Source organism: Mauremys reevesii, linkage group 6, assembly GCF_016161935.1.
Source record: "Mauremys reevesii isolate NIE-2019 linkage group 6, ASM1616193v1, whole genome shotgun sequence".
Taxonomy (NCBI): domain Eukaryota; kingdom Metazoa; phylum Chordata; order Testudines; family Geoemydidae; genus Mauremys; species Mauremys reevesii.
In genome coordinates this window covers 84,358,534-84,384,484 of record NC_052628.1, presented here as the reverse complement: position 1 = coordinate 84,384,484, position 25,951 = coordinate 84,358,534, and the positions used below count along the sequence as shown (strand labels likewise).

Here is a 25,951-nt window from a genome sequence, read left to right as displayed (position 1 = left end):
GTGGAATATCTAGATTAGCATTTACAAATGTTGCAACAGGACTGAAGATTCTAGTATTTACAAGGCCCAATAAGTCGGTCTATAAGGAAACTGCAGCCAGCCATCTGCAGGGAGAAATCTTTCAGAAAAGTCTGGTGTTCCCTGTAGAAGGCCCTCTGCTGTGGCATTCCTTAGCATTGGAGGGAAATGCGATGTGTGGGGGGGTGGGGTCTGTAAATGGCCACTTTACCTACAACGCAAAACTTTTTTTAATCAAATATGGTGGATTTTGTGTAGTTATGAGGTAAGAGAGGAGGCACATTATTCCCTTAAAGTTTTGCTTTTAATGCCACAGTGGAAAAAATGCATTTGTGTTGCACATATTAACAGTTTACTTTTTGGTAAACAATGAAAATATGGTTCTCTTGCTTTCCTACAATAGCTTAAGTCAGTAGTACTTCACAGTATCTTTGGTCCAATTGTAAGGCACTTCTTTGTACTGCAGCAAGACTACTTCACTTGGCTGAATGCTTCTTGACCATGTCAATGTATTCCTGCACATCATCAGGCGATCCCAGAGCAATAGGTGCTCTCTGGTGGATATCTTCAGGCACTATATCCAGCACTGCTTCATTCCCTGTAGTAGCAATTCCCCCAGCCTTCTCAATTACAAAGGCCATTGGGTTACATTCATAGAGAAGCCTCAGCTGGAAGAGAGAAGCCAAAATTATAGTGATCAGTAGAGTACATTATCGCAGGATATTTTGTATAAAAATGTATAAAAGTTTAGTATTAATCATACTAAGAAATCAGCAGTAAATATTTCAAATTTAAATGACCTCTTGACGCAAAGATCAAGCTTATATGGTGTCTTTTTTTCCTAGTATAGACAGTGAGGTTTTGGCTGTATTTGTACCCATCTGCCACACGGTGAACATTGTGTTGCCACGTGCTCTCTATGGAGATTGTTCACTTTCCTGTTGACTGCAGGCATAGTGCAGCACTTGAGTGAATGCTGAGTACTGTGGAGAAGTGGTTCTTGACTGGGGGGCGTGGGTACCCTTGGAGTATGCAGAGATCTTTCAGGGGGTACAATAACTCATCTAAATATTTGCTAGTGCTTTTTATGTAGCCTGTTAAATTATGCAAAGTCAGTACAAACTAGACTTCATACAGACCAAAATGAGAAAGTAAGCAATTTTTCAGTAATAGTGTGCTATGACACTTGTATTTATGTCTGATTTTGTAAGCAATAGTTAAAGTGAGGTGAAACTTAGGGGTATGCAAGACACAGCCTCCTGAAAGGGGTACAGTAGTCTGGAAAGGTGGTGAATCACTGCTGTAAAGTGAGTGATGGTGTGCACAACACTTATTAATGAATAGTTAAGTTTAAAAACAAACTACAGGTCACTGAAGTTTGCATTGAGAAACTGATTGTGTCATTGTTTGTGTAATGAATAACTGGCTTATCTAGAAGCTGAAGCAATAATTCACCCAGAAGTTTTCAAAACAGATTAAAGTTTTGCTGAATAAACAGTTGCCCTCCCCTATTCTTGGGAGGAGAAAAGGGGAAAGCAGATTGAGCCCTACCAATTCTGTAAGGATGGGAGGGTGGAGTACGAATGCAAGTGCCTAGAATCACACCACTTTCTCACAGACCACCACTCTCTGGTGGTCGAGAGTAGAGGAACAAGAAGTAGAGTGATCTGCAAGCAATAGCTCCCTTAAAGGCAGTGGTTGTCAACATCTCCAGACTATTGTTCCCCTTTCAGGAGTTGTTTTGTGTACCCTCAAGTTTCACCTCACTTAAACTACTTGCTTACAAAATCAGACATAAAAATTCAAGTGTCACAACACACTATTACTGAAAACTTGCTTACTTATTTTGACCATTTAATTATAAAAATCAATTGGAATACAAATATTGTACTTACATTTCGGTGTATAGTATACAGGGCAGTATAAACCATTGTCTATGAAACTTTTGAATGTAGTGACTTCGCTAGTGCTTTTTATGTAGCCTACTGTAAAACTAGGCAAATATCTAGATGAGTTGATGTACCCCCTGGAGGGTACACAGACCTTCCAGTGGGTACGTGTACCCCTGGTTGAGAACCACTGCTTTAAGGCATCTCCAGGAGATCTTTATTTTAACAGCTGGAAGTTGAAGCTAGCCAATTTCAAACTGGAAATAGTGTACATTTAACAGTGAGTAATTTAATTTAACCAATTGAACAAGTTTACCAATTGCTGGCAATCTTTAAATCAAGATTGGATGTTTTCTAAAAGATCTGCTTTAGAAATTAGTTTGGGGAAATTCTGTGGCCTGTGTTATTATACAGGAGGTGAGATGAGATGATCACAATAGTCCCTTCTGACCTTGAAAAGTATGAATCTATGAAAATGGCCAGGGGATTGGGAGAGATTAGGGGGGTGGGAACCCCTGGGCCTCTGGCACAACCAGGAGAGCAGCAGAGAAATCCTACCATGATATGGTGAGAGGGCAGAACTGACTGGCTTATTGGGAGAGCACCCAGTTCTTAATGTGTTTGCAGGGTTTTTAAAGTAGCATTTAGTGTCAAGCCATGGCAGTAGATATATTCTTGCAATTTGTGCACCATAAAACATTTCAAAACTGGCTGTTCATTTGTAAAAATCTTAGAATAGTTTAGACAACACTGACTCCATCAGACTACATACTTTCTAAAATTAGGTTAATTCATTTTTACCTTTCCTTTGGGGCTTTTGGAGTTGGCTGGATATAAAAAGATTCCTCCATACACTAGGGTACGATGTACATCAGCTACCATAGAACCTATATACCTCGCACCATATGGAGAGCTGCCATCCTGTATAAAGACATTTGATAAACAACCTTTGATTGAATCTTGTTAGCTTGTTAGCTTTTTGGCTCTTGCATAGTGTGTTTTATCCACAGAACTCAAAGTAATTTACAAAGCTTAATTATCATCCTCATTTTACAGATGGGAAAACAGAGGGACTGGGCAAGTCATTTTGCATCCAAGTCATACAAAAGATCAGTGGCAGAGACAAATGTCACAGGACTCCAGATTCCCATTCCAGAGCCTTAAGCATGCTACCTTCTTAGTACACCTCTACCCCGATACAACGATGTCCTCAGGAGCAAAAAAAAAAAAAACTTACCACGTTCTAGGTGAAACCGCGTTATATTGAACTTGCTTTGATCTGCCGGAGCACTGCTTTACCGCATTGTATCTGAATTCGTGTTATATCGGGTCATGTTATATTGAGGTAGAGGTGTACTGACAAGACAACGTTAGAAACTAGAGTTGCCATCTTCCATTGGGTGGGGGGACCCAGGGCTGTCTCTAGCTCCTCTCCATCAAGTTGTGTCCACCAGATCACACCACTTCAGAGTTATAAGTTAAATCAGATCTATAGCAGAACCCCTTTTCATGAATTAATGGGGGGGGGGGGAATCAAATTCATAACTTGCAACATCTCAAAACTGCAGTAGGTACCAGTGCATAAGCTGCAGTATGGTGCATTGCATCATCACTTTCTTCTTGTCCTTCAAACACTGCAAAGCAATTTCCAATGCACTGGAAGCTGAAGGGCTGTTGACATTTGAGGTCACTATTAATAATTATTCTTAGTAGTATTGGTACTTCCATCCCCCCCCCCCCACTCCCTCTGGTCAGGAAAAAGGCTCATAACTGATTGTTCAGAAGGCTAGTGTTTTGTCAATAGAGGTTTTATTGTATTTTGCTCTATGGCAGTGGTCTCCAACCTCTTTAAATTCAAAAAGTGATGTTGAGTGTAAAGGGCAACCCAAGATCTACCCCACCCCTTCCCCGAGACCCTGCCCACTCCACCCCCACCCCTCCAGCCTCACTCACTTTCACCAGGCTGGGGCAGGAGACTGGGAGGGGGTGCAGGCTCTGGGCTGGGGCTGAGGGGTTTGCAGTGTGGGAGGAGGTTCTGGGCTATGCCTGGGACAGGGAGTTGGAGGGCATGGGTGGGGGGTGCGCGCGCAAGCTCTGGGAGGGATTTTGGGTGCAGGAGGGGGCTCTGGGCTGGGACAGAGTGAGGTGCACGAGGGGATGTGGGCTCTGGGAGGGGGTAAGGGTTGGGGCAGGGGGTTGGGGTGCAGTAGAGGGTGTGGGGCTCTGGGAGGGGGCACTTACCTTGGGTGGTTCCCAGTTGGTGGCCCAGTGGGGCTTGGCTCCACTCAAGCACATCAGCACCTCCTCCCTATCCTGAGCTAGGCCGGGCCACTCCACCCCCAAAATCTGCCAGACAGTAGTGCACCACATGGCTATGCTGCTCCCAGAAGGGAGCAACGTGCCTCTGCTGCCCCTGGGAGAGGCATGTGGCGCTGCAGGCTGCCTCTCTCTGCAAGGATATCCACATGCTGTGCCTGCAAACACCCCCCCGCTTCTTCCCTGGACGCTTGCTGGCCACTTCAGGGAATGGTGTGGGGCTGCAGCAGGCAGGGAGCCTGCCTTAGTGGCAGGCAACCCCACTGCGCTGCCGCGGCCAGAGATTGATCGACTGGGAGAGTCTCCAGGATTGACCAGTTGATCGCAATCGACAGGTTGGTGACCATTGCTCTATGGGTTCTGCAGAGGGCGGCAGGTGGGGCCGGGGGCCAGGACACCTAGCCCCAAATATTGGTGGAGCTGGGCTCTGAATATTGCTGGTGCCCAGGCACCATGTGGGAATACAACTTGCTGCACAGTCCCAGCTGCAGTGTAGATGTATCTTCAGAGATGGTTTTCTGGCTCAGACAGTGGGCAGTATGGGGAAGCTTGAATTTCAGATATCCTACTCTAATGTGTATGTCTCCAAAGCTTTCAAGTGAGAACTACATTTATTTTACAACCCTATAAAAATCCACTCGAAAATATGCCTGTCTTTGAGATGGCATGTTGTATTGTAAATTATGCCCTATTATAGTTGTGCTGATAGCAAAGGAAGATCATTGCATAGAACACTGCTACAGATAAGACATCTTTCATGTCTGCAATAGCTGACTTTACCTCAGTCTGATTTTTTGAAGTCAGCTCAGATCTAACTCCAAAGAGCTCCTTAAACTGACTCTGAGAATCTTGATTAAAATGATCAAATCAAGGTCCTGCTAGCTCTGACACAAGTTAACAAAAAACCCCTAAGGTTTTATTTAAACTTAAGGCAGGGGTGGCCAACCCGTGGCTCTTCAGAAAATATGCAGCTCCTTGCACAGGCGCCAACTCTGGAGCTGGACCTAGAGGCACCAACCTTCCAACGTGCTGGGTGTATGTGTGTGCGCTCACTGCTTAACTCCTGGCTCTGCCCTCTCCACCACTTCTCCCAAGGCCCATGCTCCTTCTTACCCCCTCCCTTGCTACACCCTGGCTGCTCCCTAGAGCCTCCTGCACATAGTGAAACAGCTGATTGCAGTTGGGATGGGAGGAGGTCCAGGGAGGTTCTGATCCATGGGGCTGCTGGCAGGCAGGATGCGCTGGGGGTGGGAGGAGGCAGAGCTGATGGGGGCTGCTGCTGGCATATTACTGTGGCTCTTTGGCAATGTACATTTAGTAAATTCTGGCTCCTCCTCAGGCTCACATTAGCCACCCCTGACTTAAGGTATTCATCAGGTATTACTCAGCCAGTGCAATTAGCACTGGACATAGATAAGCTGTAAAGCCACCTGTTGTCACTAGGGTTCCCATGTGGGTTTTCTAACAGTGGGTGGTAGCCCTGGGAACCTGGACAGACTCTCTGTAATTAAAAAGGGAGGAAGTTAAACAGCCAGCACCTATCAAATTCTGGGCTCTTCATTCATGACAGGTATTCAGAAAAAAACAGAAACAGACATTTGAGTCCTTAATCCTTGAGGATAGTTAGTCATCATATCAGTCCAGCAGCCAGCAGCACAAAGCACTTGTTTTACACCCCACCAGTACTCCAGATTCACCATCAGATGGACCTGTGTTGTAGGTAGGGTGGGTGGGGCTGGTGCGCGCCCTAAGCAGGCGGCGCGGCGGGAGGAGGGAGGATTTTCTTTTTTCTTTTTTTCGGCGGTGACTGCGGCGGGCGGTCGGGCGTCACCACATCGCCAGAGGCTGGGGCATGGGCAGGGGGGGAGGGGGGGGGGAGGCAGGGGGCAGGGGGCATGAGCATGGGGGAACCCCTCCCCCTGCCTCCTCCTGCTGTCCTCCTCCCTGCTTCTCTTCTCCTCACCTCTGCGCTTGCCTGGGCGCCGATTCAAGCCTGGTAGGTGGGAGAAGTGAAGCAGCGACGACGTGCTCGGGGGTGAGCTGGGGGGGGGGGGCGCCTCAGGGCGGCGCAAAACATCCTTGCACCAGCCCTGGTTGTGGGAGAGAAGGAGCAGATCCCTCACTTCCTCCTAAGTGCTGCTCCTACAGCACTGGATGAGAGTTCCTCTCCACTCAGCCACCATAGAGCATGGCCTCAAACCCCCAACTCCTTTCTAGACCCAGCACTGGCTACAGCAGCAAGGGAAACAGAATGAAAAAAATACAAGTGCTTTATCGAAAAAGGGGGAGGGGGTTATATGGTTATCACCATTAACTGGACTAGCTGCTGAAACTTTTGAATCAGCCACTCTGAGTGTGGTATGGTGCTCCTTACCCCACCAAAATGAAGTTAACACAAAATGCTGGCGGACTTGAAGTATATGAGAGAGGAAAAACAAGCTCTGTAACTTTGTATAAACAAATAGTCAGCTATGGGTGCTTACTGATCCATAAAATGACTTCAGAGATTACCAATTTAAACAGCCTAAGGAATAGTTGGTACACTTGTACACTATTAGGGTTCAGTCTTGCCTAACTTTGGCGTTTGACACCCTACACGTATGCATGACAGCCGAGTTTAAAGTTTGAGGCACTGAACATTTGCTTATCTTAGAAAAATTTCTCTAGAAAGTGAACATTTACCTGAGGGAATTTCTTCTTTTGAAGATACTCAGTGACTGCAGGATCAAAATATGCAGCATAGCCCTCATTGAGACTGTAGATATTTCCTCTCTTTTTGATTTTCACATTCTTATCAACCAAAATGAATTCCCCAATTGCCTGACAATAATGAGAAAGCAGGTCAGTAACTGTACATGTGTGTTCTTTGCAAGACTAAAAGCAAGTTAGTGCTACATACAATTTAGTGAAAACCTACTGCAGTTTCCATTTTCTTTTTACAATTCAGTACGGGGGGAGTACAGCTCTGTAGTCTTGGACCAAAAGTCTTGCTTACCCATATAAGATACCCCAAAAGCCCTGAATCATGCAAATTTCTTCACATGATCACTCCCCATCTCCAAAATAATTATCCTGTGTCAAGAGTAGTTTGATGCAAGTCCACTCAGTTCTTTTTCTTTTTACAACTGATGGCCCAGGTGCAGTTGTGGGCAGTTCCAGGGATTGCGAACACCTATTCATTAGGAGCTGGACTGAGATTTCTAACTCAATTTGACTAGCCATGAGATGGTAACAAGGTTGACACTCTTAGTCTGATCAGAATGAAAACGGTAATGTAGTGATAAAAGTATATAGTTACCAAATGTTTAAGGTATCTAGTCTCTACTGCAGTAAGTTCACATTTGTAGGAGAGAGGAAAAGAAATTGTAAAGTGTCCTAGTTTCTAAACTAACTAAAAAGTTGGTAATACATGCAGACATTTAAACCATTACTATATAGAAAACAAAATTCTACTTCCTTGAAACTACTGCCATGGCACATTCCAAACACGACTTACTATTGGTAAAAGTAAGTGGCAAAACCTGATTTACAATATAATGGCTTTAAATTAAACTGAATCACTGCAGACAACAGCACTGGGTGATTTGAAATAAAGTATGTTTAACAAGTCAGATGGCCAATAGCTTCTAGGATGTCAAACACATGCACACGCCATACTTACTCTTTTAAACAATCAGGATGTGATCTGTAAGCGTAAGAGAATATTAAATGTATTTCTGCATCTCTAGCCTACTAAAAAATGAAAGGTACTAGAGTTAAGGAATATACTAAACTACAAGAGACAGTCAAGGGAAATTCTGCAAATGCAAAAAATACTTAAATATTCATCACATCAGGTGGCACATGATGTATACTTTATTCTGACTAAACTATCAATTTTGAGTGAGATTGACCACTGTCTCCAGCAGAGGGGAAGAATGCCAGAAGCCTTTGGGGGTTTATCTATTCTATTTTTATAGGCATATCAACTCCCACTGGTTCTCTTAAGAGTACTGCATCTTCAGATGTTAAGATTTAGTTTGGAAGCAGCTCTGTATATTGATCCACTTAGGAAACATTTGTTCTGGAATTTTATCTCTACAAGAGCAAGCTATTCATACCAGATGTATGCTTCCTTACCGGGTCAAGCATAAAACAGTTGACACCAGATTCGATGGCTAACACCAGCATTGTGGCACTCCCATAGAGGGCATAACCAGCTGCCACAAGATTACGTCCAGGCTGTAAAGCATCTTTCTCAGAAGGTTCCTCAGGAGAAGACTGAAATAGGAAGGAAGGGTGTCAAGATTTTTTTTTTAAATTAAATTCCCATGAGTCATCTATTTTATAAGCTTCATTTATTTACAGTAATGGACCCACAACAGCATATGCTGCTATAACAAGCTACTAGTGCATGCCTTTGGAAAACCAGGCCTAAGTCAGCATGCCTTCAACTGCTGAAAAGCAGCAATAACTTAAGATACCTGTTTTAGCTTATTGCTAGAGTATGGTCACCTATTAAAGAAAAAAAAATCAGAAGTCTCTCCTTAAGACTCTGCTGTTCTGTAATGCTGACAAAAACTTCACAGCTATTAGGCTGCTAGTGTGGTGATTACAATATTGGTCAATGTGATAGACATTGATCTCATTGTTTCCTTGTTAATTTCCATCCCCCCCTCCCCCCAAGTCATCTTTTCTCTGGTCATATACTAGACTAAGCTCTTTAAGGTAGTGACCATTTTTGTTCTGTTTGCACAGTGCCTACTATATTGGGGTCCTGGTCCATGACTAGGCTCCTAGACACTATGGTTATACAAATAATTCATGATGAAAGCACTAGAAACAAGCCCTGATCTGGCAAAGCTCTTCTATATATGATTAACTTTAAAGTCAACTGGGCTGCTCACATGTTTACATTTAAAGTACATTCGTAAGAGCTTTGCTGGATCAGGGCCAAAGTGAGAAGTCAAATGCTAGGGTGGAATGCAGGAAGTAGAAGATGGGGTAGAGAGATGTAGTGTCTTGAAAGTGATAATAAGTAAGGCTGAGAGTTTGTCACAGATTTCATGACTTTCTGTGAACTCAGTGACTTCTGCAGTGTCCACTGCACCTGGCTCTGGGGCAGCTCGGGCAGCCCCTGCACCAGCTGGAGTCTCAGGCCACCGCAACCCTCCTGCCCCCCAGCAGAATTTGGGTGTGGAAGGGAGCAGGGGTTTGGGGCACAGGACAGGGTGAGGCAGGCTCTGGCTGGTGCTTACCAGGGAGCCCCTCCCAGGAAGTGGCACCACCCCCCTTGCTCAAATGTTGGCAGAGACATGGCCAGGCAGCTCTGCGGGGTGCCTCTGCCCAGAGTGCTGGCTTTGCATCTCCCATTGGCCAGGAACCGCGGTGCCTGCTGCTGACGGGGGTGAGGTGTGCAGCCAGGTGTGGAGCCAGGTAGGGAGCCTGCTGGCCCCACCAACCCTCCTTTTCCCTGCACCAGCAGGGGTCCCAGGCTGTGTGCTCCCCGCCCCCCCCCCCCAAAAAAAACAGCCAGGCCACCCTCTCCCAGGCAGTCCTGCCCACCCCCATGTTTTATTCACTGGTATTTTTAGTAAAATGTCTGACTTACTAAAAACTAACTAAAACATCACCTTAATAATGAGTACCTTCAATTTGATGCAGAAATCTGAGGCAGAATTTAAAAAACAAAGTGGAACTTTAGTCGTAATGTTTACAATTGATTAGTGCCAAGAACTTGTTTTCCTTTGCTCCTGGGGGAAGTGAGCCCAAAGAAGTTACTTTCAGGTGCATCAAAACCTGGGTCAGGGTAGTTAAAGATGGACAGTGTGTCTTGTCTGAAATCACAGTAGTTTCCATGCCTGAGACATGTTAATCCTGTATTTCATATGCCTGCAAATGAGACTTCCATCTTTCAGAATGAATTAGGCATGTTAAATTTACAAGCAGTGTTTAAAACTGAATCTCCTCTTGGAAGCCTGTCCTCAGGCTGATAGGACTATCTGTACAAGATGGGAGAACCAGTTTAATTGAAGAATGCACATAACTCAGGTAGATTAGATTAGTATTTTGTTTGGTCTCAAGTTGTATGAGTAATTATGAAGCATTTAACTCCTATTATCCTTTTCATTGTTAGAGGAATCTAACTGGCTAATTGATATTCAATCAGGATTGCATGTATGTAGGTCTATTAACCAAGTGTTGTGTATCACTCAAAGGTATTGTGTAACTAAGCATTTGTAGATTTAGTTGGATTTCATTAAATCTTCGGATCCAACTTTATTCCATCATGAGCTGCTTAAGTGTGAAGAACTACTGCTTCCCTCTCTCCACCCCCGCACAACAGCATCCCACTTTACCTTTCTGTAGATGGCAAAGATAGTTCCAATTGAAACAAGGCAGTCAATGTTAGAAGAGCCATCAAGAGGATCCATGCAGACTATATATTTACCCTGGAAAATAAAAACAGAGGAACTGGATTTAGTTATTTGCCTATCTACTCCAAATAAATGTTTTGCCACCTAATCTACTCAGGCTAATTTCTAGCCAAGAACAGTTTAAGGTTATGTCTACACTAGAAACCTCAAAGCAGTGCTTTGAAGTGTGAGCGTGGTCACGTGCGAGCGCTGGGACTGCTTGGTAATCCACTTCCATAAGGGGACTAGTGCCGAGTGCTGCACTTTAAAGCGCTCAAACTTGCTGAGCTCAGGGGGTGACTTTTCACCGCCCTGAGCCAGCAAGTTAGAGCGCTATAAAATGTAAATGTAGACAAGCCCTAAGGGAATGTTTATGTAGCTATATTCTCAAGAAGTGGAATACTATTTTGATGACTTATTTTTGGCTAAGTTTTCACCACTGTCTAATTGCTTGAGCGTCTGTATGAACAGAATTTGGGAAATGTTTAGCTGAAAGCAGATGATGCCACTGTTCTTGTAATGGCACATGCAGTGCAGTAAAGTCTTGCTACAGCCACAAAGAAAAATACTGAAGCTAAAAAGGTCATCCTTAGCTCATCAACGTATGCTTAGTTATTACTTCACTTACAGTAAGCAGCAACTGATAGGGAGGCCCTGCAACACCTAGCACCCTAGCTGTTTTTTACCTTTTCATCTTTTATAAAAATAAATTGTGCCTTTAATTTACACAGTAGTATGATATAAATTGAGATCAGTTTTTGTTTAGGCTCATAATTTGAGCCATTTAAAAAAACCCAAGAACAACCTACCTGGTCAAGAGTAACACCTAACTCCTGAATAATGTACAGTGTACTTCAAAGAAACACCAAGCTGAGATTTGTTACACCTGCTCTCACATCCCACTGCCAATTTGTGGCTTTACCATGCTGTTTTCCTAATTTACAAAAAAAAGTTCCTCCTGCTGCTGCATGAAAGACTCAGACAAGGGATACCAACAAAGGGAAATTTCTCTAATCCTTTACTTAAGTTACTTGTAGTTCATAAGAGTAAAAAAAAAAAAAGTGTTTAAGTGAATTGGTATCCCTTTAATCATCATGATCCCTGTAGCTGATTTAAGTTCAGCAATCCTTAGTAGCATTGCTGGCTCTTTAACAGGGGCAGTACTTCTGCTTTAGCTAAAGCATGTTAGCTCAGATTCAGCAGCAAAATGCTTTAACACGGAGTCTCAAAGTTTAAAAAAAAAATAAGTTAAGGTGCTCCAGCATTGAGTCTTGTTAGCCTTTTCAACTGGAGGTTGTGTTTAATTGGGACAAAAGGCACCAAAGTGTTCCAACAAAACATTCTATTATACTTTGATATTTCTTTAGGAAAAAATTAGAAAACCACCACCACGATTGTGGCATGGTCACATCAAAATGAGTCAGGAGCAATTCACTAATACTTCTCACAAGTGTATACCTTCCTGCAAATACATATAAATAATGCAGCTGCGTAGGCCATGTAGTAAATTCATAAACTTGTTTTTATTGGTTATTTAATTTTTGAAGAGGCAGGAGAATACTAGTAGAAATTTAATATTTCTAGGAGACTACAAAACAGTGTAAAAAAACCAAAACCCCACACTTATACTACAATTCAATGACACTGTCAATTCTTTAAGTCAGTCCTGAAGTCCTTACTCAGATTTTGCTGAGTCATACTCCTATTGACTTCAGTGGGAAGTTTGCCTGAGGAAGGACCTTTATGGATTGAGCCATAAAAATTTATTTGGTGATTTACTAAAAATGCTATAGGAAGAGCCTGCCTGAGAACCATGGGGGAGGGAGGAAGAACACACAGGAAGTACAAACAATACAGAATTTAGGACCAAAGGGGGAAGAAAAGCTCAAAAGATGTGGGAGCAGAACTGGAGGAAAGAAACCAAGTAGGAGTGAATGGAAAATGTAACTGACAATTTTCCTGTATCCAGAAAAACACGTCTCTTGGCTAAGTGCCTTTGAAATCTTTAACTCCAGTTCAATTTTTACATATTTGAAGAAAAGGATTTGTAAAAGTTAACTTGAATCCAAGTATTGACAAGTTTTGTAAGTTACTAACCCTTTTTTCAGCATCTACTATTATAGCATTTTTGTTTTCTTCGGACACAATAACACACGTAGTGAACGATGACTTGAGCATGTTAATCACCAGGTCATTGGAAAGGACATCCAACTTCTTTACTTGGTCTCCTGTCACATTGGTGGAACCAGCTATTCCATAGCTAAAGCAATGGAAAGAGATTCTCATGAGGAACAAAAAATACAGTAGAACCTCAGTTACGAACACCCTGGGAATGGAGGTTGTTTGTAATTCTGAACAAAACGTTATGGTTCTTTCAAGTTTACAACTGAACATTGACTTAATACAGCTTTGAAACTTTACTATGCAGAAGTAAAATGCTGCTTTCCCTGTATTTTTTAGCAGTTTGTTTAACACTATATTTGCTTTTTTAGTCTGATTATGTACTTCCAATCCAAACAAGGCGTTTGGTTGACTGGTCTGTTCGTAACTCTGGTGTTCATAACTCTGAGGCTCTATTGTATGACATTTTGTAAGATTAGGAGCACTGTTTCTGGCCCTTCCAATGTCGGAGAGTTTACTTTATGCCATCATAGACCTCCATCTTCTATTATAACTTTTTTGGATGAGACTGCAATTCCATTCAATTGTTTTGATCTAGTGGCCAGTGAACTGCCCGATTTCCTCTTCCTCCCCCTATCCTGAAGATAGAGGATCCTTCATTCTGAGATTTCCAAACAGCCACTATTGTCTCAAGTCTATTGTATCAAGTCTACAAGATACTCACAATTTAAGAAAAATACAAAAAGTAGCATTTAAACATAATTAGTCAAGCTCTGCTGGAATAGGTTAAGACCTACCATATATACTTGTTCATTAGCCCGTTCGTTTATAAGCCGGTCCCCCAAGATGGTTAGGTAAAAATAGCAAAAACTATATGACCCTTTCATAAGCTGACCCTATATTTCAGGGGTTGGCAAACTTTGGCTCCTGGCCCGTCAGGGTAAGCTGCTGGCGGATCAGGCGCGCCACTTCCCGCAGCTCCCATTGGCTGGGAACGGTCAACCGCGGCCACTGGGAGCTGAAAGGCTCCATCCCTGCAGACGCTCCAGGTAAACAAAACAATGTATTAGATATTCAATTCAATGATTCCATAGAGTTTAAAATCAATTTTGGTATAGAGCCATTTATAAGCTGACCCCCGCTCTTTGATGCGTCACTTTATTACCAAAAATATTTGGCTTATGAACGAGTATATACAGTAATTAAAAGGACTAAAAATTGGTAGCCATGAATCCAGGACCTTCAAGATAATAGCTATGACTTGAGATTGTGTGACTGCTTGTTATTTCCTCCTGCAGCATCTCTAAAAATCCTTGCTCTTAGCTTCAGCCAGCCTCATTCATGAGGCTTGTCTTTTGTGACCTCATTAGAAAGCTCATGCATTAGAGGTTAGTCAACTTATTGATGTTCAGGGCTTTTGAACTACATCCACATCACCACTGCATCCTGTGGAATGTCCACAGCTGCCTCCCAGCAGCTCCATCACAGGAGGGCAGCTTTATTTTTAGCTTAGGATGCATCAATTCTGCTAGTGGAAGCTTGCAGGAAACTTCCACTGAAGCTGCTCATCTTCCCCCCCTCAGCTGTCTCCACCCATCTTCTGGTCTGCACAGAGCAGCTCCAAGACCACAATGACACACACACACACGGCAGGCACCATGCACCACTGAAACAAGCACTTGTGCTCTTCTATGCCAAACTTTCTCCAATGAGATGGCAGGTGTTTTATTCCCATCAGCAAGAGCTGGGAATGGACACACTAGTACTGGCTATTTCTTAAATCTTGAAGGCAAATTACCATAGTTTTGTCCAGTCTGCACATTATTTAAAGTCAGTATGGCTTGAAGTTCAATTCTGCAATTTCCTTCTAACGAGCATGGTTTAACGGAGCATTTCACAATATTTCCTTCCATCCCCCACTGCTTCAAAAGTAAAAGGCATGTGATATTATTTCTTACCCATCTATACATGACTTGAACACAAACCTCAGTGGAAGATAATTTCCTGCCCAGACCAAGGCCAAGAGGAAAAGGAAAGTGCTGCTGCCTCAGTCTCGAAACAAATTACATAGATACTGTATTGAGTAAAACTTGTGGAGCAGTTTTTAAATGGTCAGATAAAGCCATCTGTGTCAGACAAGAACCATCCATAATTCAAATGGGTACAGTTCACATCTGTACATAAACGTTTATTACAAAAACAAGAACATGGGAAAGTTTGATACACAGAAATTCTTCGTGCTGGCTCACACACAGTTTTCAGCTGGCATGGAAGTGCTGCAGTTGATCCCTGAGAGGCAGCAAGTAGGCTGAGGGGAAGAATTCTTCTGTCAATCCAGCATTTTCTACAGTTGTTACACTGACAGAGCTACATCTCTCAGAATGTGGATTTTTATCCAAGAGATGTAGCTATGCCTGTGTAAGGTTCCAGTGTTGATCAGCCCTATATTTTAAGTCAAGATAGCTAGTCCAGTCATTTGTAAGTCCATTGAGAAGTTTTACTTCCATTTTACAGCAACTTTTTCACAACACAAGAAGTTGTGTCAATTCTCTAGTGCTAACATTCATTTCTAAATTATAAAAAGGCTACTCTGTGTTGCTGGAGGCCTTTTGGGTGACATGTTTTGTCACTTGCTGTAAGCGGTCAAATTAGTAGAGTTTCCATTAAGTTTCTCACTAATAGAACAGGTCATTATTGTAGGTATTTCTAGAGACCTGCTAAGTACAGATCTGGTGAGTGATAAATATGCAAAATAATTAGAAGTAGGTTACAGTGCATTAACTTCAGTTTATATTCATCGGTACAAGAAAATAAGCACTAGCTTTTTTTCAATGCTACTATTAAGCACTTCACTGTAGTACTAGCTCTGATTGCCTAGATACTGACAAATCCCAGCTCCCCACAAGGACTGACTCAGTCTTATTCTTTCACAACTTCATGTAAAACTCATTTCCTCCCCCACACTGCATTGTAAAAAAAGGTTTTAATCAAACTGATTAGAGTAAAGTGGTTCTAGCATAAATCAGACTGCAGTTGATAATTCAGCCATAAGTCATCAAGATGTCTTCCCATTCAAAAACTGGAAGTTGCTGAAAAAAGTTTAATTGCACAAAGATTTTATCATCAACTGCAGGTTCCTTTGAAGGCCACTTCATATCTTAGTTTCTACCATATCAGTTATAGCAGAGCACCAGCTCTGCTGTGGTTAAGGTTAAAACCAGCTCTCTTTAAAGCCCAACTCTGACTGCTCTAAAATCCACAGTTACTCTGCCTGTATTGAAATTGTCGTGTTCTTGTCTTAAGAGTCAACACTATTGCATCTACCTTCAGTAAATACTCACTAGAGAGGAGGAACAATAGAGAGGGTTTTACAAAATTAGAAAAAAGCAGAGAGCTTGTCTACATGGGGTGTGTGTGCGCGCTCACCAGCTGGAGTGTAAATTCTAGTGCACACCAGCATGCAGATACTTGCTGTCTGTGTGGACCCTGCTGGTGTGCACTAAAAGCTCCTTAGTGCATATTGACTTAAGCATTAAGAAACTTAAGTGCATACCAGCCCGGGGGTGGGCGGTGGGAAGGGGGTGTACATGTAGACAGCAAGTGTGTGACATGCTAGTGTGTATTAGAATTTACTCCCCACCTCGGATGCACTAATACCCCATGTAGACATGTCTTTAGATGGAGTTTTGGAACTTCTAATCATTTGGTTTACCTGCCAAGCTAATATAAAATTTGAAAAGGTCATTTTTTAGTTTTTTTACCATTTAGGAGTCTAAATCTGAGGTTTTTTTTAAAGTAAGGTAACAAGTGATACTGATAGAGCACTGAGTACAAAAAAGTTTTTCCACTCCTTTAAGGTAGCTTTTTTGTGCTACATGACAAAATGCACTAATTATTTCCACGGAAGCATGAGCTGAACTGAGAGCCCAAGACAGAGAGTTTAACATCCCTTTAGCATGTGAAAGAATGTACTAATCCAAACAATATTTGCATTTATAAAACTTCTGATTGGCGGTTAGTCAGAACCCATAAAGGTAGTAACAAGAAGAGTGAGTGCAATTGCAGATCATCTCTTGTCCTTGATCTGTGTGCAGCTCTGCTAATGCCAAGAGTTGCTTACTGTTTAACAGAACTCTTAAATGCACCAATATCCACAGTCAATGGGAATTTCACCTAAAGAAAGGAGGTCAGGATATCTATAGTTATAAATAGGCATGGGAGAATTTGATTAATGTAATTGGACTAGTATCAAATTAAAAATGCTTATCTATAAATTCACAGTTGTGCTAAGCTTTTATGTTTACAGATTTAAATTTTCATAACTGCAGGAAATTGGGATGGAGGGGGCGCCCAGACAGTTATTTGCTAGCAAATGCTGAGATTCAAAAAGTTACAGCTTTAAGCATTGGCAAGTTGTCGTCATGTCAAAATATACAAAGTAAACATCTTAAATCAAACTCTAAAATTCTTAGGCAAAGTAAGAAATGCTGTTCATCTGTAAATCTGAATCATCAGTGGAAGTTTTGTTGGTTTGTGTGTACAATGAAATCAAGGTTTATCAACACTTATCAATTTAAAAATCTAATCTTTCCAAGTCTGGTTAAGTGTCTCCTATATAAGCCTACTTTTTCCACTATGCACACGATTGTCTCTTGCATCAGGACTTCTAAGATCACACCACTTTTTTTAGCTGACTTATTTAAAAACTACCGGCAAAGATGTTTGACAGATTTAAAAAAAAAATCCCAAAAATGCTAGAACCTGCTTGGACACAAATAAAAGGCTATTGAAAATTGTAGCCACACTAAAGTGAGCAACAGATAAAATGGCTTAAAGTTTAGAATTGCAGCATTAATAGTTGGCTAGTATTTCAGCTTTAAAGGGCAATAGGACTATTTTTCATTCACTATCCAATCCCTTTGGAAGCTACACATTGAAACATGCCCTTTCTTCTGAGTGCACTAGTTTGGATTAGATTGCTTAAATCATTTAAAAACCAGAATTGAAGCTTCTGTTCATTAAGCTATAAAGGTTATATGGGCTTTGTAGACAAGGACAGTAGGCAAACAGGGAAATGTGAAAAGTCTCTTTTAAAGTCATGATAAAGACTGAAGTTAGCAAGAAAATTCATAGGTGAGATTGAGCCAAGCACTCTTTATGCAATAAGATTTCCCTGAACTATAAATACCCACCATTTGAAGCAACTGCCACAACAGTAGGCTAGAGAACAAAGGTTCAAACTTAATTCTGAATTTAAACATTTACTTTTTTTTTTTAAACATGACACTAGTATTTAAGTACTAATGCAGTGCAGTTGTGTTGTCTCAAACATATAAATATTGAGCAATATATAGGCAGGTAATAAGCTTAAGAGTATTAGCCAGAAAGAGAGGGCAAGAATACTCAGCTAGGCAAGGTGTTGCCTAATTAACAGATAACTAAGATTAAGCATTATATGTAAGTGTTACAATGTATCCATGGGGGGAGGGATCATTCAGTGGTTTGAACAGTGGCCTGCTAAAGCCAAGGTTGTGAGCTTAATCCTTAAAGGGGGGCATTTAAAGATCTGGAGCAAAAAAAATCTGTCTGGGGATGGGTCCTGCTTTGAGCAGGGGGTTGGACTAGATGACCTCCTGAGGTCCCTTCCAACCCTGACAGTATATGATGCTGCAGCCTGTCAACACTGGGTTTGCCATACCTGGCTGGCTATTAAGTAGTACACATCTTCCTTCCTATGTTGTTTACACAGAGTCAAACAATGTCATCTTAACGGCCAATGTAAGCTTCCTCCACCTTGTCCAGTCCTTACAAGGCAACTTTAGTCTGATAAGCAGAAACTGAGATTTGTCTTCCAAGGGCACCTTTGGGCCACGCTTCAGAGGACGGGAGTCTTGGTTTTTAGCGGGGTAGAAATCTTATTCCCAATAACCTCTGTTAGCCTGGGATTGCAATTAATGTGTGCAGGGCTTCAGAACGCCGCATCGTGCTTTAGTTACCTAAACTACCGTCCCTGCGCTGAGGGGCTACGGGGGAGGCCCCACTTCTGCAAAGCCCCACCGAGCGGAGCTCTGCGCCAGGGCCCCCGGAACCGGGGGCCCAGGGCCCCATCAGGTTACTGGCCATAGCGGCGGGGACGTACCGAGCAGGGGGCGGGGTTTGGGGGGAAGAGGCGGTGCAGGGGCGGGGTCTCGGTTGCGGCGCCGGTGCGCCCCCCCCGCACTTTTAGGGAGCTTCCGCCGCTCCTGGCTGTGCGGGGCCCAGCCCGGGTAAGGGCAGTTTCGCTCCCAGACCCCCCCGGAAGCCCTTCCCCTGCCGAGGTGGCGGATTCCCGCCTCTGAGGTGCAACCCTGGCTGGGCTGGGGCGAGGGGCCCGGCAGGGCGGCTCTGCCCCACGCTGGGGCCCGGCTGGGGCGAGGGGCTGGCGACTCACAGGTGGGCGATGCCCGCCTTGCGCACGGCGGTGGAGATGGCCTTGACGGCGGTGCAGACCGCGTTGAGCAGCTGGGTGAGCTCCCCGGTGCCCTGGGCCCGCCTCCCCTCCTCCATCACGAAGCGGGTCAGGGTGACGACGTTGGTGTCGAAGGGGGACTGGTCCGTCATGGTGGCGGCAGCTGCGGGGGTCGGGCTGGGAGACTGGCCGCAGCGAGACCCACACGCCGGCCCCTCCGCTGCTGCCCGGGAACTTCACCAGCCGCGGGGAGAGGGAGTGTCCCGGCCCGGACCTATCGGCAGGCGGGGCGGGGAGCAGCCGGCCCCCGGGATCCGCCCCCAAACCCGGGCTGCTTCCCCGTCACCCCTTCCCCACATCCTTCTCTCGGCCCCGCCCCCTCCACCCCCAAACCCGGGCTGCTTCCTCGTCGCCCTCTGCCCCAGGGCCCTCCCTCTTCTCAGCCCCGCCCATCTCGCTTCCCTTCTTCCCTCTTTATCCCCGACACGTGCCCCAGCTCCCCCCTGTGCTGGGCCCGTGTCACCTCCCGCGTCATCCACTCCCCCCACAACATCTCCACCTCCTTCCTGTCCCCGGGCCTTTGCTCTGCTCTGCGCTCCTCAAAGCTCCGAGTCCCTGCTCAGGGCCCAGGAGCCCCGAGAGAGAGTGGGTTAAATATATTGGAGATAAACTAAAACCCACTCACCTTCCCCAGCACACAGACATATGCATGGCTGGATCTGTGGGAAAACAATTGGTTAGTATATTCAAGCTGAAACCCTTTTATAGGGGCGACGGGGTATGTGATAGGTTGTTACTTCATCTTCCCCCTACAGAAAACCACCAGTAAAGTAGGAAAGGCAGTTCAAATGCACTTGGTAGCATAGTTTGAAGCACCGTTTTTGGGAGGGGGGAGGGACTCTTCTGCATCCTTCCATTACTTGGCCCTGAGCTGCCAATTATATCATTATAGAGAACTAACTGCACCCCCCCAAAAATACAAAAAAAAAACAAAAAAAACCCAGAACCAGAGCATGTGTCACAAGACCCCCAATTCAGCATCTGGTTCCAACCAAATTTTTGCCCCACCCCCCCTAAATTCTGTTGCGTAAGATCAGAAAGCCAGTTTTGGCACTTGAATCCAGCCACATTCATAATTGTTTTTGGCTATCACCTTTAACTTTAATGGCATTAATAGAGAACAAGTGGAGATGCTTCTACTACACCAAAAAAATCTAGATACTGCACATGACCACTGCAAAATCCCAAGTCTGGCACATGGATCCTGCTGGATCTTGGCAGTTTTTAGCCCCAAACTGAAAATTGTGCAATCTAAACAGAAAACAAATGTAGCCACTCTTACTTCACTAGAAAAGTACACTACATTAAATAAAATTTATCTGAAACATGCTGATTTCTTTCTCTAGACCTGAAGAAGAGTGAAAGCTCGAAAGCTTGTAACTTGCACCAGCAGAAGTTGGTTCAATAAAAGGTATTACCTCCTCTACCTTGTCTTTCTTAAAATTAAGAACATATTTAAGTGCTTTGCTGAATATGGATCTAATTAAGCATATGTTTAAATGCTGAATGGGAGCCATCGTCTGTGCTGCACACACCTTTCATCTTCAAGATGTGGGAGCTGACATTCATTCACTAGGACAGGCAGGGAAATTCAGAATCATATAGTATGGAAAAAAGGAATGATATTCACTGATGGGTTGGGTTTAGGGTGTTTTTTCCTAATGGCAGTGGAAGCAATGAAAGGGATTAAGTGGGGGAGCAAAGACTGATTAGGCAGGTGTCAGGTTTGGCTTCCTTTCCTACATAGATGGCAGCTAAGATGAACTACACTGCTACCTTGATATAACGTCACCCGATATAACATGAATTTGGATATAACGCGGTAAAGCAGTGCTGGGGGGGGCTGCGCACTGCGGTGGATCAAAGCAAGTTCAATATAACACGGTTTCACCTATAACGCGGTAAGATTTTTTGGCTCCCAAGGACAGCGTTATATCAAGGTAGAGGTGTACTTTGACCTGAATAGAAAACACGCTGTTTTTTCCTCCTGGCTGGTCTTTAAGGTAAACTGGGAAACCATGCAGGTCACTAGCATTTTGGACTAGCAACATTTTCTGAGAGATCAACCTTTGCCATCAGCTGGACAGCTGGTTCACTCAGTTACTTTTATCCCCATTGCTCCATTCCAAGGACGACTTGAACTTTCATGTTTAAGGGCTATCTGAAATGATTTCAGTATAGCTTGAGAGCTAAAAGCCTCAACAGTTGTAGAGCTGAGTAAAGACAGCTGTATGGAAATGAAATCATAAAGAAATATGAAGAGTAGATGGGGAGTGGAAGAGACAGGAAGAATGTATGACAAAAATCATGAGGGTGAAGAAAGAGGCTTGTAGATAGCCACTTTTGGGGTGCCAGTATAGTTCAATGAATTATTTTTTGATTTACTTCTTTGGAAACAACAAAGCAGGTCTCCCATATGTTTGTTGGCCTGGAATCTCTTTCCATTCCTCTTTCCTTTGTCCTAGTTTCCTTCTTCTCCCCCTGAATGGAGTGAAATCTGTCTTCTGGCCAGCCACTGTTCCCTGGAACCTGTGCTTTGGGGATGGGACCTAGAGAATGGGTTCTTCATGCCAGATGGCTTCTTTGAGTAGTATAACACCTTTCAGAGTTGCAGAACTCCATGAAATGTAATGCCTGAGTTGGCTACCCGTCTAACTTACTTTTAATACCATCTCTGGTTTGTTTGAGCTGCAAGGCCTGATATTTGATTGCTGAATATGGTTCTTGATCATAGCCAGAATAAGTTGATCTGGTGAATGCTTAATGATTGGCCACAGTTCTGAAAAGAGGGGTCTTAAAAATATTGCCTTGTTGACGGTATAACTTAAGAGAACCACCACATGCACTAGAGCTGCATCTGCAACTCTTATAGATGTAGCTCAGAGAATAATACTTCCGGCCCGATTAAGAGACTAGTTGGTTCAGTACCTGAAACAAGCTTCATTCCCCAAATAAACTGCAAAACTAACCTACCGAAATACCATTATTGAAGGTACTCCTGTGCCATCAGATGTCAAATTACTACACAAATTGCTGATACCCAGTAAAAAGGAAAAGGTAAGAAATTAAACAGTTTAAGGCTATGTCTGCACTAGCACTTTTGTCAGTCAGGAGTGTGAACCCCTCCTCCCCCTGACTGACAAAAGTTTCATCGACAAAAGTGCTGGTGTGAACAGCACTGTATCATGGGAGTGTGTCTTTCACTGCCATAGAGCAGCTACACAGGAGACCTTACAGCGGCACAGCTGCAGCAGTACAGGTCCCTTAAATAATGGGTGATATGTGTATATAGACACCTATCAGCCCTATCAAAGGAGAAATTTTGTATATAGTCATGGTTGACACTATTAACAGTTTTTTTTAAAATATCAATAATGCCACCTTAAGATGAATCTGGCACTTTATTATTTATATTGACGGTCTAGAAAGTACTGAAGTGATATGATTCCACTAGTTCAAGACCATGAGTAAAAATATGCTACTGCATTCCAAACAAACTGCAAATTATAGAGGAGCTCTGTTGAAAGCCATACTCCAAGGGGAATGGAATGATAATAAGCTAAACTCATCATCAGGAGGGCAAGTGTTGCTGTGGTAAGGTTGTCATCGGATAAACAAGGGCTGAACCTACTCAAGTTGCATAACTAGAAAAAAAAATTTTTTGAACCACATCCAACATGCTTTTTGTGCCATTGAAAAGGCGTAGTGAGAAGTAATACCAACATTTGTAACCTGACTCATTACCTCCAAACAAATCCCTGCAGTAATCAACAACATGATGCAAAAGAGAGCCTCTTCATAACAAGTCTCTACACAGCAGCAAGATTTCTGGGTTCTATAAGGTTCACAGTGACTCAGCAAGTTGGTACTTTTCATGGGGACTGCATATTGTGTATCCGACTAAACTTTTGTTGAGCAAAAATAAGTCTCTAGGCCTTATGATTGCAGAGAAAACCCCCCAAATTTAAACCAAGATAGTAATATCTATCTGAGTATGCAGCCAGGCTGAAACATTAATTGCAAGAGAGGTGTGAACTGTCCTACCAAGTAGCAAGACCTATCATTCAAAGGAGTTAATTATGAACCCCGGTGATGACATTTTAAATGTCAACATGAGCTATTTCACTGCTAATCAAAGTGCTCAAGAAACATGCTCATATAATACAGAACTGCACAATCTTATTTTTGCATCTCAGGTGGGTGTTGTTTGGGATACTACTTTTCCCCCTCAAGTCTGATCCCTGTTCATATATATATTTAATTAACAAAGTGAGAGAGGGAGAGAGAAATCTCTGAGAAATGCTGCAGTTGGTCACTTCATAGTGATGACAATTGTTCATTAACACCAACTAACTGGTATCTAAGGTTTAATGTGAACCACACTGAAGGGCAATTCCAGACACATCAGCAACATCCTTTTGTCACCAGACCAGCAATCTATGGTCAGTTGTATGAAAAGCTGCTGTGAGAACCAGCATGACCTAAATTACCTATTGATCTTGATATAAAACCCTCACGGAATATCATTCACCACATGGCCAAGCACAGGCTCAAGTCCAAATGCGCAAATATCAGACTGGATTCTCTGCAGGATGCCATTGGTGTCAAGTGCATGTAGAATTGAGGGTAAAAATCTTCAAAAGTGGGCGCACGTTTGTGCGTGCAAAGGCTTCATGTACAAACTTCCACTGGTAAGTGCATGTGGGAGTCTTTGAATGCCTAATTTGGGCATAGTCAGAGTGCACATACACTTGCAAAGTTTGGTCTTTTTATAGCCATTGTCTTGATCTCCAGAATGGGATATTTGAAACACTGGTAATCAGTCAGCATTCTAGTATCAAAAGAAGATTCCTGAAAATAAGGGTGGATCTCAATGTGTTTATAAGTGATTGGTAGTCTCCATTTGCTAAGGGGTTGATTAAAGCCTTGTATAATGTATGGCAGTCACACTACTTGCTTTAAACAACAAAGAAGGTTAGACTTATAATTATGAATATCAAGGATCCCAGACAAGCATGAATATCCTCCTCAAAATTGATTAGAACCAACTCAGGAGGAACATTCTGGGAAACAGTGAGTCTCAGTAAAAAGGTTCAGAGAATCTCCCCCCCATGCCAATGCAAATGCACCTTATGTGAACCATAGAATATCAGGGTTGGAAGGGACCTCAGGAGGTCATCTAGTCTAACCCCCTGCTCAAAGCAGGGCCAATCCCCAGACAGATTTTTGCCCCAGATCCCTAAATGGCCCCCTCAAGGATTAAACTCACAACCCTGGGTTTAGCAGGCTAGTGCACAAACCCCTGAGCTGTCCTTCTCCCCCCACCCCTTCATGAATATAACATGCTTCAATAAGCAGCTGAAGGCACTATCACCAGTGTGATGCAGTCTGGATTAATCAGACTGTGCATTATCCAGAAAAGTTCAGACACCAGTACTATGGCTTAGGATAAGTACTGGTAACTTCTTTTGACCTCATTGATAGCACTCTGTGTATCCTCCTAAACTCTGAGTGAAATTGCGGCCCCATTGAAGTCAATGGCAAAACTCCCATTACTTCAGTGGAGCCCAGATTTCATCACCTGTACATAAGGACATACTGCAGGTAGCTCTCCATGTGTCTAACGTCCAACAGTTTTAACTCCCACAGCTTATTAGGACAACATAGAAAGAGGGAAGGAAGAGGGGCAGGAAAATTAGCAGTAATACTAAATAAAATGCTTGTCTGTTCTCTTCCAAACTGTCGACATGATGGGTGTGCATCCATCTGGCTTTTCATGTTTCACTTAGATTGTTATTGAACAATATCTTACATATGCATATACTAAAGTAAAAGAACTCCCAAGTTTATAAGTGTTATGGGATTAAGTGGTTCCTCCGACAGTATCTATACATATCCTGATCAAGAGAATGAGAAACAGATAGGTCAGTGGTCATCAACTGGTCGATAGCGATTGACTGTTCGATCCTGGAGACTCTCCTGGTCAATCGTGATCTCTGGTTGTGGCAGGGCTGTCGCTAGGGCAGGCTTTCTGCCTGCCCCGGCCCCATGCCACTCCCGGAAGCACCCAGCATGCCCCTGCCACCCTGGGGAAGGGGAGGGACAGGGGTCTCCGCACACTGCTCCTGCCTGCAAGCACAGCCCCAGCAGTTCCCATTGACTAGGAATGGGGAACTGCAGCCAGTGGGAGCTGCAGGGGCGGTGCCTGCAGAGAGGAGCAGCGCACGGAGCCACATGCCCCTCCCCCCAGGGCACATTGGCCCCTTCCAGGAGCGGCGTGGGGCTGGAGCAGGAAGGGAGTGTGCCTTAGCCCTGCTGCACCGCCAACTGGGAGCTGCTCATGGTAAGTGCTGCTCGGCAGGAGCCCGCACCCCAGCCCTGAGCCCCCTCCTGGAGCCAGCACCCCAACCCCCCTCCTCCACCCCAAACCTGCTCAGCACCCCAACCCCCCTCCTGAACCTCCTCCAGCACCCCAAACCTCCTCCTGCATCCCAACACTCTGCCACAACCTGGAGCTCCCTCCTGCATCCAAACTCCATCCCAGAGCTTGCACCCCCTCCTGCACCCCAACACTGCCCCAGGCTCAGCCTGGAGCTCCCTCCCACACTGCAAACCCCTTGGTCCCAGACCGGTGAAAGTGAGTGAGGGTAGAGGAGAAAGAGAGACGGAGAGAGGGGGGATGGAGTGAGCAGGGCGGGGCCTCG

At 43.9% G+C, this 25,951-nt stretch overlaps 2 protein-coding genes across 19 annotated transcripts in view; one reads left to right on the top strand and one right to left on the bottom strand.

Annotated features, from left to right (window-relative positions):
* Nucleotides 1-25,951, top strand: part of LOC120407914 (aminopeptidase O (putative)) — a 416,076-nt gene that overhangs the window by 47,643 nt on the left and 342,482 nt on the right. For 14 of the 17 annotated variants that reach the window (XM_039544257.1, XM_039544261.1, XM_039544260.1 and 11 more), the window contains exon 1: nucleotides 20,594-20,658. The exons of the other annotated variants lie outside the window; for them this stretch is intronic. The gene's annotated coding sequence lies outside the window, so the exon portion shown is untranslated. Of the gene's footprint in view, nucleotides 1-20,593; nucleotides 20,659-25,951 lie in introns of those variants that run through there. 17 annotated transcript variants of the gene reach the window in all.
* Nucleotides 304-19,381, bottom strand: FBP1 (fructose-bisphosphatase 1). 2 transcript variants are annotated; one of them, XM_039544271.1, is made up of 7 exons: nucleotides 19,170-19,381; nucleotides 12,716-12,878; nucleotides 10,562-10,654; nucleotides 8,343-8,483; nucleotides 6,906-7,043; nucleotides 2,709-2,828; nucleotides 304-686 (listed from the first exon to the last, which is right to left on the bottom strand). In XM_039544271.1, exons 1-7 carry the CDS (start codon nucleotides 19,337-19,339, stop codon nucleotides 495-497), a joined length of 1,017 nt encoding a protein of 338 aa, XP_039400205.1. In that variant the 5' UTR covers nucleotides 19,340-19,381; the 3' UTR covers nucleotides 304-494. The 2 variants fall into 2 exon arrangements, with proteins under 2 accessions (XP_039400205.1, XP_039400206.1); XM_039544272.1 differs by lacking the exon at nucleotides 19,170-19,381 and adding an exon at nucleotides 13,537-13,576.

Coding starts and splice junctions, on each gene's coding strand:
- FBP1 (XM_039544271.1), bottom strand. CDS start 19,339: ATGACGGACCAGTCCCCCTTCGACACCAACGTCGTCACCCTGACCCGC. Junction 8,484..10,561: donor TCTTTGCCATCTACAGAAAG/GTAAAGTGGGAT, acceptor TTCCTATTTCAG/TCTTCTCCTGAGGAACCTTC. Junction 7,044..8,342: donor ACTGTTTTATGCTTGACCCG/GTAAGGAAGCAT, acceptor CATTATTGTCAG/GCAATTGGGGAATTCATTTT.